Source organism: Nerophis ophidion, linkage group LG15 (genome assembly GCF_033978795.1).
Source record: "Nerophis ophidion isolate RoL-2023_Sa linkage group LG15, RoL_Noph_v1.0, whole genome shotgun sequence".
NCBI lineage: Eukaryota > Metazoa > Chordata > Actinopteri > Syngnathiformes > Syngnathidae > Nerophis > Nerophis ophidion.
Window position 1 is genome coordinate 38,013,663 of NC_084625.1, and position 20,154 is coordinate 38,033,816.

Sequence of the window (20,154 nt, forward strand, 5' to 3'; positions counted from 1 at the left end):
GGCACACCCTCCTGTTTTTTGGAGTATAAATATTTTGGGTTTTGGCACCAGCCATTAATACTACAAACCCCGTTTCCATATGAGTTGGGAAATTGTGTTAGATGTAAATATAAACGGAATACAATGATTTGCAAATCCTTTTCAACACATATTCAATTGAATGCACTACAAAGACAAGATATTTGATGTTCAAATTCATAAACTTTTTTTTTTTTTTTGCAAATAACAATTAACTTAGAATTTCATGGCTGCAACACGTGCCAAAGTAGTTGGGAAAGGGCATGTTCACTACTGTGTTACATCACCTTTTCTTTTAACAACACTCAATAAATGTTTGGGAACTGAGGAAACTAACTGTTACCCATGCCTTGGGCACTAATGCACCCCCATACCGTCAAGATGCTGGCTTTTGAACTGTGCATCGATAACAGTCTGGATGGTTCACTTCCCCTTTGGTCCTGATGACACGATGTTGAATATTTCCAAAAACAATTTCAAATGTGGACTTGTCAGACCACAGAACACTTTTCAACATTGTATCAGTCCATCTTAGATGATCTCGGACCGAGAGAAGCCGGCGGCGTTTGTGGATGTTGTTGATAAATGGCTTTTGTTGGATTTACTAAGTGTATTTGTTTTTAAGATGGGCGGGGCTACCCCTGACAGGCGACCATTTAGGTAGCTTTAAAAATGGCATCATTGTTTCGTTTAGAAAAAACAGCATGCTTCGTCACCAGCATACCCCACTGGTAAGCTCATTTTTTTATGTCCGCTTTTCTTTGTTAGATCAGCTGAATTATTGGTTAAATTCCATGTTTGCCCGCTTCCTAGCCTTTCTGTTTGTTGTATGTCCGCTATGTCCGCAGCGCTTGTTATACGGCTAACTTGCTGCTTCACAACCAGGGCAAACACTCACTGTTTTAGTTTTTGAACGACGTTGGCAAAATTATTAAGTCAAAGGGTACAACCACAGTAATGTGCATATTGAAATCTGTTGGATTAGATTGTTGTCACGTTGCGTGTGTTCGGCAGCATATGAGAGTTCGAAGTAGGGCTGGGCGATATTGCCTTTTTTTAATATCGCAATATTTTTAGGCCATATCGCGATATACGATATATATTACGATATTTTGCCTAGGCCTTGAATGAACACTTGATGCATATATTCACAGCAGTATGATGACTATATATGTATACATTAAAACATTCTTCTTCCTACTGCATTAATATATGCTACTTTTAAGAAATGTTGTTCTTAAACTGTTTGACTATTTGCTCACACAGTTGTGGACAAAGGGGTGTACCTCGCCCCATCCTTTCTTGTGAAAGACGGAGCATTTTTTGGGAAGCTGCTTTTATACCCAATCATGGCACCCACCTGTTCCCAATTAGCCTGCACACCTGTGGGATGTTCCAAATAAGTGTTTGATGAGCATTCCTCGACTTTATCAGTATTTATTGCCACCTTTCCTAACTTCTTTGTCACATGTTGCTGGCATCAAATTCTAAAGTTAATGATTATTTGCAAAAAAAAAGTGTAGAGTTCCAAAACTCTCTGCCTAGCGTATGCGAGTACACAGCACAGAGACGTGTGATAATGTCATGGTTGTGCGCTGTCATTTACAAAGCTCAAAACACTGCCTTGCCGCCTTTAAAAACACACTAAAAGAGGAATTACTATATGTTTGAACATAAATATGCTGCTATTTACATTATATACACATTAAAACTAAAAAGATCTGATAGCTCAGTTACAGCTCATTGTGTCTTGCTCAGGACACAACGGACGTGACGAGGTTGGTACTAGGTGGGATTGAACCAGGGACCCTCAGGTTGCGCATGACCACTCTTCCACTGCGCCATGCCTATTGTGTGTTATATGTCTTTTATGTTGCACGATTGCACAAAGAAAAATCCCTAATTTGTGAACCCGTTCCCAAACAATGATTCTATTTCCACTTTACATTAATTAAAAAGATACATCAAAATAGGCTTTGCAAGATTCCTGCCAGCGCTAATGACAGTCAGCTGTTTTGGATACGATCGCTGTCGAACCTTCATCTGATGAGACAACTTTGACAAGCAAGACTTTTTGCTCTGTGTCATAAGAAAGGTGCAACATTATCTTATGTTTTAGTCCTTATTTAACGACAACTCATGAAGTCAACTTGTTTGTGTTGCTTCTATTTTTGTAGATGGAGCCGGGCGCGACTGTGCACGCGTGTAAAAAGCGACCAAGCAACTGAAAAAAAAAAAAAATTTAGCGTCCTACTTGTCGTGTGTACTGATATTAAAGACAATATACACTTCATTGCACATGTACTATATCAATGATTAAATGTTTTATAATTCCACAAGAGTTTTGCAGCAGCAGACGCACGTCCATGTTCTTTTTCATAGGCACTCAAACATCCAAAATGGTTTCCTTGGCTCATTAGTGCATGCTGATTTTAGAAATAATGTACTGTACATGGATTACATCACCATGTTGCTGAACATGTTGTAATGCCAACAAGTCAGCTGTTGCTGCTTTTTTCAGGCTTCTGATTGGACAAAATGCCCGACAGAATGTGTATGCGTTTGTGTGTATGTAGACATAGACAGTTTTGAAACTACACTTGTGTGGATGGAGATCGTTTTAACCCCAAATATGCGTTTTTGAAACTGTCCGTGTTCGTGTGGACATTGCCTAAGTGTTTCTTAAACCCAGAAAGTTGCCTTTTGAAATGAGTATAGGTGTCCATCATGTCTGCTTTTTTTCCTACACAATTTAACAAATTAATGAACATTTACAAGTCTAGCGATTCCATATTTTTGGTTGTAGAAATGTGAACACTTTAGCAGCTTGCTAAGCGATGTGCCAACATGGCGAGCAAACATCCTTGTTGTTTTATTTTTTGAGCCTAAGCTCTAACAATTTTTCCCACCTTTTACTCGCCATGCACACTCATTGCGTTACTTGTGCCCCGGAAACAAGACTCTAGCTAATGGCAAATCTTTAAGGCTGATTGTAGTAATGTATCAATTAGTTCCTGCTGCAAAGAAACGCCACTCGTTAATTACCAACGTTTACTTGCAAGGGGAAGCTAACAAGCTAATTATTTGATTAGTTGTTTGCTCACAGAAGAGTGTTTATAGTAGGACTGTACGATTAATCGACATTGAATCTACATAAAGGTTTTAATTAGTGCAATAAATAGCCGCAAAACGTTGAGGTTTTTTTTTCTCTGCATTTGAGTGACAGAGATGTTTGCCAAACAGAATTGTTGAGCCTCGCGTTTGTTCGAGGAGAACTGCACTTTAAGATAAAATGATATTTATTTCAGTTAAATTTTTGCTTACAGAAATTAGTTATTTTAATTGTTTTGGTTTGTTTATTGATTTAGGCTAACAAAGTTATTTACCTTAGATTACAGTACAATGGTAAACAATTCTACAGTAATGAAAAATAGAAGTTAATATCCTTTTAAATGGTTATTGGCATTATTATTGCATATTATGATTATATTACATTACATTAAAAAACACTATCCATTTTCTTCAACTTATCCGAGGTCGGGTCGCGGGGGCAACAGCCTAAGCAGGGAAACTCAGACTTCCCTCTCCCCAGCCACTTCGTCTAGCTCTTCCCGGGGGATCCCGAGGTGTTCCCAGGCCAGCCGGGAGACATAGTCTTCCCAACGTGTCCTGGGTCTTCCCCGTGGCCTCCTACCGGTTGGACGTGCCCTAAACACCTCCCTAGGGAGGCGTTCGGGTGGCATCCTGACCAGATGCCCGAACCACCTCATCTGGCTCCTCTCGATGTGAAGGAGCAGCGGCTTTACTTTGAGTTCCCCCCGGATGGCAGAGCTTCTCACCCTATCTCTAATGGAGAGACCCGCCACACGGTGGAGAAAACTCATTTTGGCCGCTTGTACCCGTGATCTTATCCTTTCGGTCATGACCCAAAGCTCATGACCATAGGTGAGGATGGGAACGTAGATCGACCGGTAAATTGAGAGCTTTGCCTTCCGGCTCAGCTCCTTCTTCACCACAACGGATCGGTACAACGTCCGCATTACTGAAGACGCCTGTCGATCTCATGATCCACTCTTCCCTCACTCGTGAACAAGACTCCTAGGTACTTGAAATCCTCCACTTGGGGCAAGGTCTCCTCCCCAACCCGGAGATGGCATTCCACCCTTTTCCGGGCGAGAACCATGGATTCGGACTTGGAGGTGCTGATTCTCATTCCGGTCGCTTCACACTCGGCTGCAAACCGATCCAGTGAGAGCTGAAGATCCCGGTCAGATGAAGCCATCAGGACCACATCATCTGCAAAAAGCAGAGACCTAATCCCGCGGTCACCAAACCGGAACCATCTCAACGCCTTGACTGCGCCTAGAAATTCTGTCCATAAAAGTTATGAACAGAATCGGTGACAAAGGACAGCCTTGGCGGAGTCCAACCCTCACTGGAAATGTGTTCGACTTACTGCCGGCAATGCGGACCAAGCTCTGGCACTGATCATACAGGGAGCGGACCGCCACAATAAGACAGTCCGATACCCCATACTCTCTGAGCACTCCCCACAGGACTTCTCGAGGGACACGGTCGAATGCCTTCTCCAAGTCCACAAAGCACATGTAGACTGGTTGGGCAAACTCCCATGCACCCTCAAGAACCCTGCCGAGAGTATAGAGCTGGTCCACAGTTCCACGATCAGGACGAAAACCACACTGTTACTCCTGAATCCGAGGTTCGACTATGCGGCGCAGCCTTCTCTCCGGTACACCTGAATAAACTTTACCGGGAAGGCTGAGGAGTGTGATCCCACGATAGTTGGAACACACCCTCCGTCTCCCTTCTTAAAGAGAGGAACCACCACCCCGGTCTGCCAATCCAGAGGTACCGCCCCCGATATCCACGCAATGCTGCAGAGTCTTTTCAACCAAGACAGCCCCGCAGCATCCAGAGCCTTAAGGAACTCCGGGCGGGTCTCATCCACCCCTGGGGCCTTGCCACCGAGGACCTTTTTAAACTACCTCAGCGACCTCAGCCCCAGAAATAGGAGAGTCCACCACAGATCCCCCAGGCACTGCTTCCTCATAGGAAGACGTGTTGGTGGGATTGAGGAGGTCTTCGAAGTATTCCTTACACCTATCCACAACATCCGCAGTTGAGGTCATCAGAGCACCATCCGCACCATACACGGTGTTGATAGTGCACTGCTTCCCCTTCCTGAGGCAGCAGATGGTGGTCCAGAATCGCTTCGAAGCCGTCCGGAAGTCGTTTTCCATGGCTTCCCCGAACTCCTCCCATGTCCGAGTTTTTGCCTCCGCGACCGCTAAAGCTGCACACCGCTTGGCCTGTCGGTACCTGTCCACTGCCTCCGGAGTCCTATGAGCCAAAAGGACCCGATAGGACTCTTTCTTCAGGTTGACGGCATCCCTCACCGCTGGTGTCCACCAAGGGGTTTTAGGATTGCCGCCCCGACAGGCACCAACTACCTTGTGGCCACAGCTCCGATCATCCGCCTCGACAATAGAGGTGCGGAACATGGTCCACTTGGACTCAATGTCCAGCACCTCCCTCGTGACATGTTCGAAGTTCTTCCGGAGGTGGGAACTGAAACTTTCTCTGACAGGAGACTCTTTCAGACGTTCCCAGCAGACCTTCACAATGCGTTTGGGCCTGCCAGGTCTGTCCGGCATCCTCCCCCACCATCGCAGCCAACTCACCACCAGGTGGTGATCGGTAGAAAGCTCCGCCCCTCTCTTCACCCGAGTGTCCAAAACATAAGGCCGCAAATCCGATGACACAACTACAAAGTCGATCATGGAACTGCGGCCTAAGGTGTCCTGGTGCCAAGTGCACATATGGACACCCTTATGTTTGAACATGGTGTTTGTTATGGACAAACCGTGACGAGCACAAAAGTCCAATAACAAAACACCACCCGGGTTCAGATCCGGGCGGCCATATTTCCCAATCACGCCTCTCCAGGTTTCACTGTCGTTGCCAACATGAGCGTTGAAGTCCCCCAGTAGGACAAGGGAATCACCCGGGTGAGCACTTTCCAGTACTCCCTCGAGTGTACCCAAAAAGGGTGGGTACTCTGAACTGCTGTTTGGTGCGTAAGCACAAACAACAGTCAGGACCCGTCCCTCCTCCCGAAGGCGGAGGGAGGCTACCCTTTCATCCACCGGGTTGAACTCCAACGTGCAGTCTTTGAGCTGGGGGGCAAACAGAATTGCCACCCCAGCCCGTCGCCTCTCACTGCCGGCAACACCAGAGTGGAAGAGAGTCCAGCCCCTCTCGAGAGAAGTGGTTCCAGAGCCGTTGCTGTGCATCGAAGTGAGTCCGACTATATCCAGCCGGAACTTCTCCACTTCGCTTACTAGCTCAGGCTCTTTCCCCCCCAGAGAGGTGACGTTCCACGTCCCAAGAGCTAGCTTCTGTAGCTGAGGATCGGACCGCCAAGTGCCCTGCCTTCGGCTGCCGCCCAGCTCACGTTGCACCCGACCTCTATGGCCCCTGCTATGGGTTGGAGGGGTGACCCACGTTGCTTCTTCGGGCTGTACCCGGCTGGGCCCCATGGGAACAGGCCCGGCCACCAGGCGCTCGCCATCGTGCCCCACCTCCGGGCCTGGCTCCAGAGGGGGCCCAGGTGACCCGCGTCCGGGTGAGGGAAATCTGGGTCCATGTTTTGTCTTCCTCATAAAGGTCTTCGAGCTGCTTTTTGTCTGATCCCTCACCTAGAACCTGTTTGATTGCTAAAACACTAGTTTTTATCAATTATTTCTTCAGTTTAAGAGCCTGATGTAGACATAATAAGATGTGTGTCACCAGACAAGAATGCTGTTTGTTGATTGAGAGGCTAAAAGTAACATGTCTTCCTTCCCTAATATTTTTTCAGTTTTATGCATTTTTATGTTTTTTGTATGAAGCAAAAAAATCGCAAATCGAATACCAATTGTGAAAAGAAAAATCGCTATTAGGTTATTCTGTGTCTGGTGGCTTGTTTAATATTAGCACGTTGAATCAAACAAAAGAACCCTAGCAAAAACTGGAAAAAGACAGCAAACAGAAGAAGCTGAAATGTTGATATTAATAACTTATAATAACATTAAACTCTGTCTTTAGATATGTTTCACTCTTTTTAAGCCTTTCCATCTATAATTAATTGTGTACAAGATGTGACATGGTGGATGTATATAGTGCTTTCCTTGGAGATCAAGGGTCTGGGCTCTGAATTATTTGTTTTATGTGTTTCTATTGTTAGTGTTTGTGAAATGTAAGTGGGATTTATTAGTTTTGCATCTTTTTTACATTTGCAAAGATAAACAAAAAATGCTTTCATGTTGTCATTATGAGGTGTTGTGTGTAGAATTTTGAGGGGGAAAATAAATTATTCCACTTTGGAATAAGGCTGTAAAAAAGAAATGGATCGTTTTAAAGTTGCACCTGTTAAAAAACACTAACTGAGAAATGTGATTAATAAAGATGGACATTTCTTTCAGATGGCTTCAGGAGAATGCAATGAGGACACTGAAGTTTATAATATAACATTGAGCACAGGCGATGAGCTGACACTGATGGGTCAAGCTGAGATCCTGTACGCCAAGACCTCAAAAGAAAAATCAAGATTCAACACCATCTTCAAGAAGATTGGTAAGCTGAACTCAATCAGCAAGATGGGTCGTGGCAAGATGCCCTGCTTGATCTGCATGAACCATCGTACCAACGAGAGCATCAGCTTACCTTTCCAGTGCAAAGGCCGCTTCAGCACCTGTAGTCCTCTGGAGCTCCAGATGCAGGATGGCGAGCACACCATCCGCAACATCGTGGAGAAAACCCGACTGCCGGTCAACGTCACGGTGCCTGGAAGTCCGCCTCGCAACCAGCACGACCTGCACCTCATCCGGGAGGGCAATCGCTACAAGTTAGTCAACATTCAGACCAAGACAGTGGTTGTGTGCCTTGTCTTACGAAGCAACAAAATTGTGCCCGTCCACTTCCCCTTCATCACGGCTCTGCCTCGCTTTATTATCCCGGAGGAGCTGCTGCAGGGAGAGTTGTGGCTAGAAACCATGGTGCATCGCTGGTTCTCCTTCTGCCAGGAGCAGTTTGACATTGACGACTATTCACGTGCTGTCCGTGACGTGCGGACAGACTGGAACGATGAGGGGAAGAGCCCCAAGAGGCAGAGTGGCGGGAACGGTAATTGCTGCAGCGGTGGCGGGACCTCGAACGGATGTCCCAACAGCATGCAGATTCCTAGCTCTTTGACATACGCCCGCGATGAACTCACACAGTCCTTTCACCGACTGTCTGTATGCGTTTATGGTAGCAACCTGCACGGTAACAACGAGGTCAACCTGCAGGGTTGCATGACCCTCTGTGGCGACTGGGCTCTTTTGCCCTCTGACAGCCTTCCAGCTGACTCGGCAGAAAATGAACACGTTCCCCCCCAAATGTTGGACACTAAGCAGCAAGCATCAAACAATTCTGACGTTCCTTATGAGGAGCTGTGGTTGGATCGCCTAAGAAGCCAAATCCCAAAGTCTTCTTTGACTGAGGGAGTCCGAGCTCTCGACAACGACTGCTCGACAATGACAACAACAACAAATTGCTCTTACCCGGACTTGCCACTCACAAGTCCTCTCGCTCCAGTTCCCGCTCACGATGCGTCCCTCACACCGCCACCTGTCCCACCCAAATCGGAAGCTGTGAGTATCACTGGTCTTTACTCGCACTTCTTTCCTTTTCGTAACAAAAGCATTGCATTTAAAATTTCTTAAAATGGAAGAAAATTATGTCAACAAACTGCCGTAGTTTAAAAAATATTTTGTTCCTTACATTTCCTCACAAAGTTACAAGTAAATGTGCAAATAGCGGATAGGTTGATTTTTGTCGGCCAATTTGAGGGATGTTGACTTCAATATGTCATGTTATGATTTTCAATTTACATCTAAAAAGCTTCCTTTTGCTACCTGCTAACTTATCATCACATTTGCCATTTAATGTGGAGTGAGTGAATGATGGGTCTCCCTTCTCTGTGAAACACTAAGTGTCTAGAACAGTGTTTTTCAACCACCGTGCCGCAGCACACTTGTGTGCCATGCTGCAAATTATGTGTTTTTGTTGAGTGTCGGTGCTGTCTAGAGCTCGGGAGAGTAACCGTGTAATACTCGTCCATATCAGTAGGTGGTAGCCGGTAGCTAATAGCTTTGTAGCTGTCGGGAACAGCGGGAGGCAGTGCAAAGGTAAAAAGTGGTCCAATGCTTAAACCCAAAATAAACAAAAGGTGAGTGCCCCTAAGAAAAGGCATTGTAACTTAGGGAAAGCAATGCAGAATGTGACTAAAACTGAACTGGCTACAAAGTAAACAAAAACAGAATGCTGTACGACAGCAAAGACTTACCGTGGAGCAAAGACAGCCTCCACAATGTACATCCGAACATGACATGACAATCAACAATGTCCCCACAAAGACGGATAAAAGCAACTGAAATATTTTTGATCGCTAAAACAAAGTAGATGCGGGAAATATGGCTTAAAGGAAGACATGAAACTGCTAAAGGACATTACCAAAAAAAGAGATAAAGCCACCAAAATAGGAGCGCAAGACAAGAACTAAAACACTACACACAGGAAAACACCAAAAAACTCAAAGTAAGTCACGGTGTGATGTGACAGGTTGTGACAGTATAGCTACAGTTATGCATGGTTGGTTATGGTTTAAAGTCATATCCAACATTTGCAACATCGATTTTTTACTATCAACTGAGTTTCATTTTTTAATGATTTCTGCTGGTGGTGTGCCTCTGGAAATTTTAAATGCAAAAATGTGCCTTGGCTCAAAATAGTTTGAAAAACACTGGTCTACAAAAGCACCATATAAATGTAATCCATTATTATTTAGGGCTATATAAGTAAACATTGATTGATTATTCTTACTGGACTCACCATTTTATTGTATCCACCATTGCCATACATTTTAGGAGCCGATTCTTGTGTCTAAATATAGTTTTGGGCAAATCCTTCTGTATATTTACGATCGGACTGAGGTGGGGGTATGTAATTCTTGCTGGGCCCTGCATCAGATACTCCTGTAGGTACAGTACAATGTTTCCAAACACAAAAGTTAAGTACTGTATTTTCCGGACTATAGAGTGCACTACTGATATATAAGCCGCACACACTACATTTTAAAGAAAAAAATATTTTTCCTTAAGCCGCGAATATACAGGACTGTCTCAGAAAATTAGAATATTGTGATAAAGTCCTTTATTTTCTATAATGCAACTAAAACATGAAAATGTCATACATTCTGGATTCATTTCACATCAACTGAAATATTGCAAGCCTTTTAATATTTTAATATTGCTGATTATGGCATACAGCTTAAGAAAACTCTAAAATCCTATCTCAAAAAATTATAATATATCCTCAGACCAAGTTAAAAAAAAAGATTTATAACAGCAAAACTAAATCACACATTTGAAAATGTCAATTAATGCACTCAGTAGTTGGTTGGGAATCCTTTTGCACGGATTACTGCTTCAATGTGACGTGGCATGGAGGCAATTAGCCTGTGGCTTTGCTGAGCTGTTATGGATGCGCAGGATGCTTCAATAGCGGCCTTTAGCTCATTTGCATTATTGGCTGTGTTGTAGGGCTGGGGGATATTGCCTTTTTTTAATGTCGCAATATTTTTAGGCCACATCGCGATATACGATATATATTACGATATTTTGCCTTGGCCTTGAATGAACACTTGATGCATATAATCACAGCAGTATGATGATTCTATGTGTATACATTAAAACATTATTCTTCATACTGTATTAATATCTGCTACTTTTAAGCTTTCACGCAGAGAGGGAAATCACAACTAAGTCAATTGACCAAAAGTGTATTTATTAAAGTTATTAAGCAATGGCACAAACATTCAAGTCATTTCCAAAACATAAATTGCAAGATTGTCAGAGACATTTTAAGTGTCAAATAAAAATGAGCTGCATAATAGGAAATCAAATAGTATTCGCCCTTCTCTATGTGGTATGTTACTAAGGTTATGAAATTGTCTTCATTCTCTAGCGAGTGACTTTACAAATGATGCTACATATTATCAGTAATGTTACTTTTTATAGAAACGCTTTTTCCCCCCACACGTGACAAATTACGGTTGTATGTTCGACATATTCCCACTTAAAGCCGAACCACCGCCAGACGATGGAAACCCTGCTGTTTTTATTGGGAATTAAGTCTTCCTTCATTCATTACCAGATCCAAACCATCTTTCTCTCGTACGGCTACGTTAGCAGCTAACGTTAGCCACGCCGCTACCTCTCTGCTGGTCGAGGGCGTGTATGTGACGTATGTTTTTCCTCTAGTGGCATGGTTGTAAGCCAGATTGACTTCATGTTCCATTCGTCTCCAATGTAATAGCCAAGGTGGCTACACTTCTTCACACATCAGTAGTGAGAGCAAGTTTGCTCTGGGTGGCTTTTATGTCAGTCTACACTGCTTGGAATGTCTGCTCGTACTTCCTCTCCATCAGTTTGGTAAAATGGTTCCTCGAGGGAAAAGTGTAACCAGGGTTGAGGACCTGAATCATTTGTTTCAAACCTTCATCCTCCACCATTTATAGTGGACTCATGTCAGTTAGCAACATATTCAGGATAGCATCAGTCAATGCAGCCGCTTGCTGTGGTGTGCACACCTTCCTTTGTACCAAGTCGCTAATGCTGGCTTGTTTCTTTCTGAAATGAGAGAGACCATATAATGAACGTACATAGTAGCATCATTTACACGTAACTTAATACACACCTAGTTGATTTGATAAAAAAATTCTGAAGTAGAAGGCAATTATGCCACCACATTGGAAAAAAAGCTAAATTAAATAAATTGACTTTGCAGCATACACCCATAATAACACATAAATGTAACTCATCAGATCAGAACTGGATCAGATATCGTACACATTTCTGTTGCGAATAATAAAGGATTCATTTTAGGCTGCCTCTGAATAATAGCATTAAATATTCCAGCACCTTCATAATGTTTACCGTATTTTTTGGACTATAAGTCAGAGTTTTTTTAATAGTTTGGCCAGGGGTGCAACTTATACTCAGGAGCGACTTATGTGTGAAATTATTAACACATTACCTTAAAATATCAAAAAATATTATTTAGTTCATTCATGTAAGAGACTAGACGTAGAAGATTTCATGGGATTTAGCGATTAGTAGTGACACATTGTTTAGTAAACGTATAGCATGTTCTATATGTTATAGTTATTTGAATGACACTTACCATAATATGTTAGTTTAACATACCAGGCACGTTCTCAGTTGGTTATTTATGCGTCATATAACGTACACTTATTCAGCCTGTTGTTCACTATTCTTTATTTATTTTAAATTGCCTTTCAAATGTCTATTCTTGGTGTTGGGTTTTATCAAATACTTTTTCCCCAAAAATGCGACTTATACTCCAGTGCGACTTATATATGTTTTTTTTTTCCTTCATTATTATGCATTTTCAGCAGGTGCGACTTATACTCCAGAGTTCCTAACACTTGGAAAGTTAATACACAGCAGTTGCTGCTGCACTTCCTTAAAACAAATCTCCTCATTAACAAAATATTAAACACATACAAAGATAGACACAACGGATCAATGTACCTGGACTATGGACTTACAAAGTTACGTACCGTGAGTTCTCTTCATCCATGGCTCCCACATGTTTCCTCTTCAGGTGCTCCCGAAGCAATGTTGTACTTCCATGCCATGCGAGGTCCATGCTGTACATTTTGCAGGAAACAGTCTTCTTTGAAGTCTTTAAAGTAAAGTGTTCCCACACTTTTGACGACTTAGGTCGTACACTTTTCTCCATTGAAACAATAACCTCAAGATCTTTCTCCGCTGAACTATCCGTAATGTTTCCCTCCACCATTTTTCGAATGTTTCCAGGCAAAGGAGACGGCGTGGTCACGTGAGCTGCACATGACACGTCATTGGCTGGCTTACTGCCACCTCATGAGACGTAGCCGCAGCGAATGCTAATAGCATAGATCCAACGAATCGATGACTAAATTAATCGCCAACTATTTTTATAATCAATTTTAATTGATTAGTTGTTGCAGCCCTAGATGGAAGCATGTAGTGCTCTAAAATATCTTGGTACACAGCTGCATTGACTCTGGACTTGATGAAACACAGCAGCTGACATGGCTCCCCAAACCATTGCTGGCTGTGGGAACTTCACACTTTCATTTGGAAGCCAAGGCGCTAGAGTCTGGAGGAAGGCTGGAGAGGAGCAAAATCCAAGTTGTTTGAAATCCAATGTGAAGTTCCCACAGTCAGCAATGGTTTGGGGAGCCATGTCAGCTGCTGGTATTGGTCCACTGTGTTTTATCAAGTCCAGAGTCAATGGAGCTGTGTACCAAGAGATTTTAGAGCACTCCATGCTTCCAACTGGTGAAAAGCTCTATGGAAATGATGATTTCATTTTCTAGCATGATCTGGCACCTGCCCACATTGCCAAAACCACCAGTAACGGGTGTACTGACCATGGCCTTACTGTTCTTGATTGGCCTGCCAACTCCCCTGACCTGAACCCCATAGAGAATTTGTGGGGTATTTTGAAGAAGAAGCTGAAAGACATCAGACCCAATAATGCAAATGAGCTAAAGGCTGCTATTGAGGCATCCTGGGCATCCATAACACCTCAGCAATGCCCATACTTGCCAACCTTGAGACCTCCGATTTCGGGAGGTGAGGGGGCCTGTTCGGGGGTGGTGCGGAGGCATGTTTGGGGGGCGTGTTTGGGGCGGGGGCGTGGTTAAGAGGGGAGTAGTATAATTCACCAACGCGAGTATTTCATATATATTTCGTATATATATATATTTATATTTATACATATATATATTTATATGTATATATATATATATATATATATATATATATATATATATATATATATATATATATATGTATGAAATACTTGACTTTCAGTTAATTTTAGCTATATATATTTATTTTATTGTATATATAAATAAAATAAATACTCGAATTTCCGACGGCACCTATCAAATACACAGTAATAAAAACACAGTTGTTCTACTAACTGTACACTTACCTTTCACAATTTGAGTAACCTTTGTTCTGCCATTTGCGTATTGGGGAGCGATCTCCGAATCCGGGAACATAACCTTCACGGATTTGTTGTAGACATCCGCAAATGCGAATGGGATGTTGCTTCCAGCTATCAGCATAGCCATCTTTCTCTCAGCATAAGATACACCATCGGGTCTTCATTTTGCGAGGTGGGCCATAATACCGGGTTGTGAACGATGCTTCGCTGACTGTTCATGACTGAGTATATCCGTTCACCATGTTCAATGGAGAAGTCTGTTCCACAAAATTTACAGGCAACATAGCCCTTCCCCTTCGAACTCTCCTGGATAAACTGAAATTCTTGTTTCCATTCGTTTTTGAACTTGCATGCATATTTCTTCATTTTGCTCGTCGGCGGTGTAATAAATTGGGTTGGAGTCAATAACCAGGCGACGTGATGAAGTTACGTCTCTTTACTGTGGGCATCAGAACAGACTCCCTAATGCATATGTTCCTTGACTGCACTTAAATGTATAATATATGTAGAATATATCTATATTATTCATATATCATATATAATATATATAATATATATATAAGTATTATATTATTTATTATTGTCATTGTTTATTGTGAGCGAACTGTGGTGCTGAATACCCCCCAGGGTTCAATAAAGTACATTCTATTCTATTCTATGTACAGACGTACAGTAGATGGCAGTATTGTCCTGTTTAAGAGGGTCACAACATTGCTGAGTCTGTTCTCATGGAGCTTGAGGGGGCGTTGCCTCCAGCTCCGCCTGAATTTCGGGAGATTTTCGGGAGAAAATTTGTCCCGGGAGGTTTTCGGGAGAGGTGCTGAATTTCGGGAGTCGCCCGGAAAAACCGGGAGGGTTGGCAAGTATGGCAATGCCACAGGTTGATTGCCTCCATGCCACGCCGCATTGAGGCAGTAATCCGTGCAAAATGATTCCCAACCAACTACTGAGTGCATTAATTGACATATTCAAATGTTTGATTTTGTTTTGCTGTTATAAATCTTTTTTTTTTTTACTTGGTCTGAGGAAATATTTAATTTTTGAGGTAGGATTTTTGAGTTTTCTTAAGCTGTATGCAATAATCAGCAATAATAAAATAATAGAAGGCTTGCAATATTTAAGTTGATGTGTAATGAATGCAGAATGTATGACATTTTCATGTTTTTGTTGCATTACAGAAAATAAAGGACTTTATCACAATATTCAAATTTTCTGAGAGAGTCCTGTATACGTTGTGAAATTAGTTATTTACACGGAAAGATTTTGTAAATGTTTATTTACATACCTTAATTGTTTCCAAATTGTGCCTGTAACACAGCAGAAGAAGTCATTGTCGTGGACCCACTAGCTGCGGAAGCTAGCGCTCCAATCAGCTAAACAGACTTAATAACTCCACTATGACATTTTGGAGAATTTACTGAGGAATTTGCAAAAATAAAAGATTACAAAAAGAATGCCATTTGAAGTTTATAATACTAATACAGACACGTGCAATCGTATTAGCTAATGCTAACAACGCTAGCTTAATTACATTATATTTGTACATGCGTAGAAATATGCATGAAAACCTACTATCAAATATGTGAAGGTTTCGTAAGTATGAGTTGTTTTAGTAATATTGTACAACTTACAAACATTGTTTGGAGTGATGAATGAAGAAATCATACAGGTAGAAATCCTATTGACGACTAGTAGACGGAACGTCACTTGTACTTCCAGTTCAAGGCACAAAACAGAAGGAAATACTGTAGACTTTCAACCCGCAGCACCTGCAGTAAGCAAACTCGTCCAAAAGATGGCGCCATAGCACAAACAATAGCACACCTTTTCAGTCTCTGTCTGTGTTTTTTTATTATGCAAGTTTGTTGTTTACAAAACAATATGGCCGTTAGCTAAGAAAAATCCTTAGATTCGCCGCGCCTTCGTAAAAACTGCTGGGTTCGAAGCTTGGGAAAAGAGTAGCGGCTTATAGTCAGAAATATACGGTACATCTTAATTTGTGTAGTGGCCTTTGCTGGTTAATACAAACAACAACACAACATTTTTGGTTGTCCACACTGCAGCTCACCAAAGTCCTGCAGTTCATCCATGGATGGAGGCCCAAAATATGAAATATATCACATGGAAAATATATACAAGACCCTTATGCCTTCAGTACAACTACTAATTACTACAATATATCCCCCTATACATGCAAACCAATAAATACCACAGTACATTGGTCATGTTCATGTACACATATGGAATAGTTCAGTACAACCCCCATTCTCATGTATACATGAATACTACGATACATCCTCCCTTATTTATTTACAAAAATAAATACTACAGCACATCCCTATTTTCATGTACACATGAATACTAACATAAGGTCCCCATATTTATTTGCACAAAAAATATTACAGTACAACCCCCATTTTCATGTACACATTTGGAATACCACGATACATCCCCATATTCATGTACACATGGCAACACTAAATGGTCCCTAGTGTGTGAATGTGAGTGTGAATGTTGTCTGTCTATCTGTGTTGGCCCTGCGATGAGGTGGTGACTTGTCCAGGGTGTACCTCCCCTTCTGCCCGATTGTAGCTGAGATAGGCTCCAGCACCCCCCGCGAACCCAAAGGGAATAAGCGGTATAAAATGGATGGATGGATGAATACTATGATACATGCCCAATATTTATTTACACAATATTTTTGGTCACTGTGGACATAATTTTGTTTGGACTATAACTTGCTGTAGGGAAAATAAAAATGGAGGTGAAGTAAAACCACAACTAAATTCTCTGATGTCACAGGTTAATCAACATCACAAGTTGAGTTTGATAAGTATAAATTCACTTTTTTAGCACTTATGGGGATTCCAAATACACAAAACCCTGTGTCAACAGGCAAGAAAAGTTGGGTTTGGATAATAATTTAAACAGGCTTGAGGTTTTAAACAAAATGATAGAAATAAAAAAAAAATGTGGAAAAAAGGATTTTAGTGATTTCTTTTTGTAGAAAAAATGCATTAAACAAATAAATCAAAAAGATGAACATTTGACAACGTGATAATTTACAAAATGAAAGAAAAATGTAAAACATATCAAACATGCAAATATAGATTATAAAATTAAGATACTGGAAGTGATTGCTTTGAATTTGTTGTCAATGAAAAAATTGCGATGGAAAGAATGAAGATATAATTGTATATAAGTGTTTGATGAAAACACTTTTGTAGTAAGTCTGTCTTGAAAGTACTGTGGTAGTAAAGGTTGACCTTTAACTTTTGCTTATTAATATGAATATTTTCACATGTTCAGATGACCTGTTTTTTCCCGAATAAATATTTCTTAGACATCTGAAAAAATACCACTTATTAGACATGTGTTCAATAAATACAATGTTTAGCACCACTTTTAAAGCCGGTCTTACCTTTCCAGGTGAAAGAAGAATGTCGCCTGTTGAACGCGCCTCCAATTCCTCCACGAAGTCTTAAACAGACGCCATCAGAGCCTCTCGTGTCCAAGCCTCGCCAGCAGGAGACGCGCTCGCCAAGTCCAACCCTCTCTTATTACTCGTCTGGGCTCCACAGCATGTACGTCAGCATTTCTTCTCTTATGCTTCCAATATGTGACAAAAATGGGATGTTTTTCTTTCCATCGGCAGGGGAGGCTCCGAGCCAGAAGAGGTGTCAGACACACATGAGAAGAAGAAGAGTGTCTGTTATCCGTGTAACTGGAATCACCTCACCAGCACGACCTCCCTAAGCAGGAAGTTGTCCTCCAGGTTGTCTTGGCCAAACAACGTGAGTAGGACAGGGAGTCAGAGTTTGGACAGTTACTACAGCTATCCCAGGAAGAGAGCCAGCAACACTCAAATTAATAACTTCGATGCACGCGGCAGCAAGAGTCTCAGCCTGAGAAGCAAATCTTCGAGTTCCAACTCTCAAATGTACAAAGACATTGAATGCAACACCAATCAGAGCCTCTCTTGTCCCATTTTACCGCCAAGGACTTCAAAGCTGAGGAGTTCAGAGGTCACATGTTCACCGACTCATGTCGACCAGCAGGATGCGTCAAACTCGCAACACACAATGAGCTCTGCCCACAGCCAGCAGTGGCAGCCTCCACCCAGCCTGGCCGGCCTCTCCATAGAGGAAGTGTCCAAATGTTTACGCTTCATCGGTCTGCCCGACGATATCGTCCTCATTTTCACCCGCGAGAAGATCGATGGAAACTTTCTGATGCAGCTCACTGAAGAGATTCTCTCGGAGGACTTCAAGCTCAGCAAACTGCAGCTCACCAAACTCCTGCAGTTCATCCATGGATGGAGGCCCAAAATATGAAATATATCACATGGAAAATTTGTACAAGACCCTTATATCTTCAGCACAACTACTAATTACTACAATATATCCCCCTATACATGGACACCAATAAGTACCTCAGTACATTGGTCATGTTCATATACACATATGGAATACTTCAGTACAACCCCCATTTTCATGTATACATGAATACTATGAAACATCCCCCCTTATTTATTTACACAAAAAAAAACTACAGCACATCCCCACTCTCATGTACACATGAATACTACGATACATCCCCCCTTATTTATTTACACAAATAAATACTACAGCACATCCCCATTTTCATGTACACATTAATACTAAGATACAGTCCCCATATTTATTTACACAAATAAATACTACAGTACACCTCCCATTTTCATGTACACATGGCAACACTAAATGGTCCCTAGTGTGTGAATGTGAGTGTGAATGTTGTCTGTCTATTTGTGTTGGCCCTGCGATGAGGTGGCGACTTGTCCAGGGTGTACCTCGCCTTCCACCCGATTGTAGCTGAGATAGGCTCCAGCACCCCCCGCGACTCCAAAGGGAATAAACGGTTGACAATGGATGCATGGATGAATACTATGATACATCCCCAATATTTATTTACACAAATAAACCCTCAAACTCATGTACACATATGGATGACTACAGTACAACCCCGATTTTCATGTACCGTATTTTTCGGAGTATAAGTCGCTCCGAAGTATAAGTCGCACCTGCCGAAAATGCATTATAAAGAAGAAAAAAAACATATATAAGTCACACTGCAGTATAAGTCGCATTCTTGGGGAAATTTATTTGATAAAACCTAACACCAAGAATAGACATTTGAACGGCAATTTAAAATAAATAAAGAATAGTGAGCAACAGGCTGAATAAGTGTACGTTATATGACGCATAAATAACCAACTGAGAAGGTGCCTGGTATGTTAACGTAACATATTATGGTAAGAGTTATTCAAATAACTATAACGCAGGGGTCGGCAACCCGCGGCTCCAGAGCTCTTTGGCAACTCTGATGCGGCTCAGCTGCACAATCGCCAACCCCCCAGATTGTTGCGGGGAGATTCCGGAATTCAATGCCTCTCCCGGACGTTCTCCAATTTTCACTCGGACTAAAATCTTAAGGGCGTGCCGTGATGATATTACTCTTAACGTCCTCTTGAACGTCATTGCGCCCGCCATTCACGGAATGCTATTTGCGTCCTCTTGAATTTCATCGCGCCCGCAATTCACGGAATGCTATTTGCGTGCCGACTTGATACATGCATTTCGCTGCTTCTATCGGTAAATGTATGAGATTGCAAGGCATACTGGGTGACACAGAGTACACTGACGGTTGTGATATAAACAACTTTAACACTCCTACTAATATGCGCCACATTGTGAACCCACACAAAAGAAGAATGACAAACACATTTCGGGAGAAAATCCTCACAGTAACACAACATAAACGCAACACAACAAATACCCAGAATCCTTTGCATCCATGACACTCCTGACTATGTTATACACCCCGTGAGCACCAACCCCCCCCCCCCTCCCTCCTCCCTGCGTGGTTGAGGTGGGTGGGGTTTGGTGCTCGTTGGGTGTATAACACAGTCAGGAATTGTCATGGATGCAAAGGATTCTGGGTATTTGTTGTGTTGCGTTTATGTTGTGT

General features: G+C 42.2%; 1 protein-coding gene across 1 annotated transcript in view; it reads left to right on the forward strand.

The window, feature by feature from the left end:
- The window catches only part of garem (GRB2 associated, regulator of MAPK1), a 36,539-nt gene extending 16,674 nt beyond the window's left edge, over window positions 1-19,865 (forward strand). Inside the window, exons 4-6 of the mRNA XM_061922133.1 lie at window positions 7,503-8,711; window positions 17,575-17,729; window positions 17,801-19,865. Coding sequence (XP_061778117.1) covers window positions 7,503-8,711; window positions 17,575-17,729; window positions 17,801-18,479 — 2,043 coding nt within the window. The 3' untranslated portion in view covers window positions 18,480-19,865. The remainder of the gene's footprint in view (window positions 1-7,502; window positions 8,712-17,574; window positions 17,730-17,800) is intronic.
- Window positions 19,866-20,154: the final 289 nt, after the last annotated feature.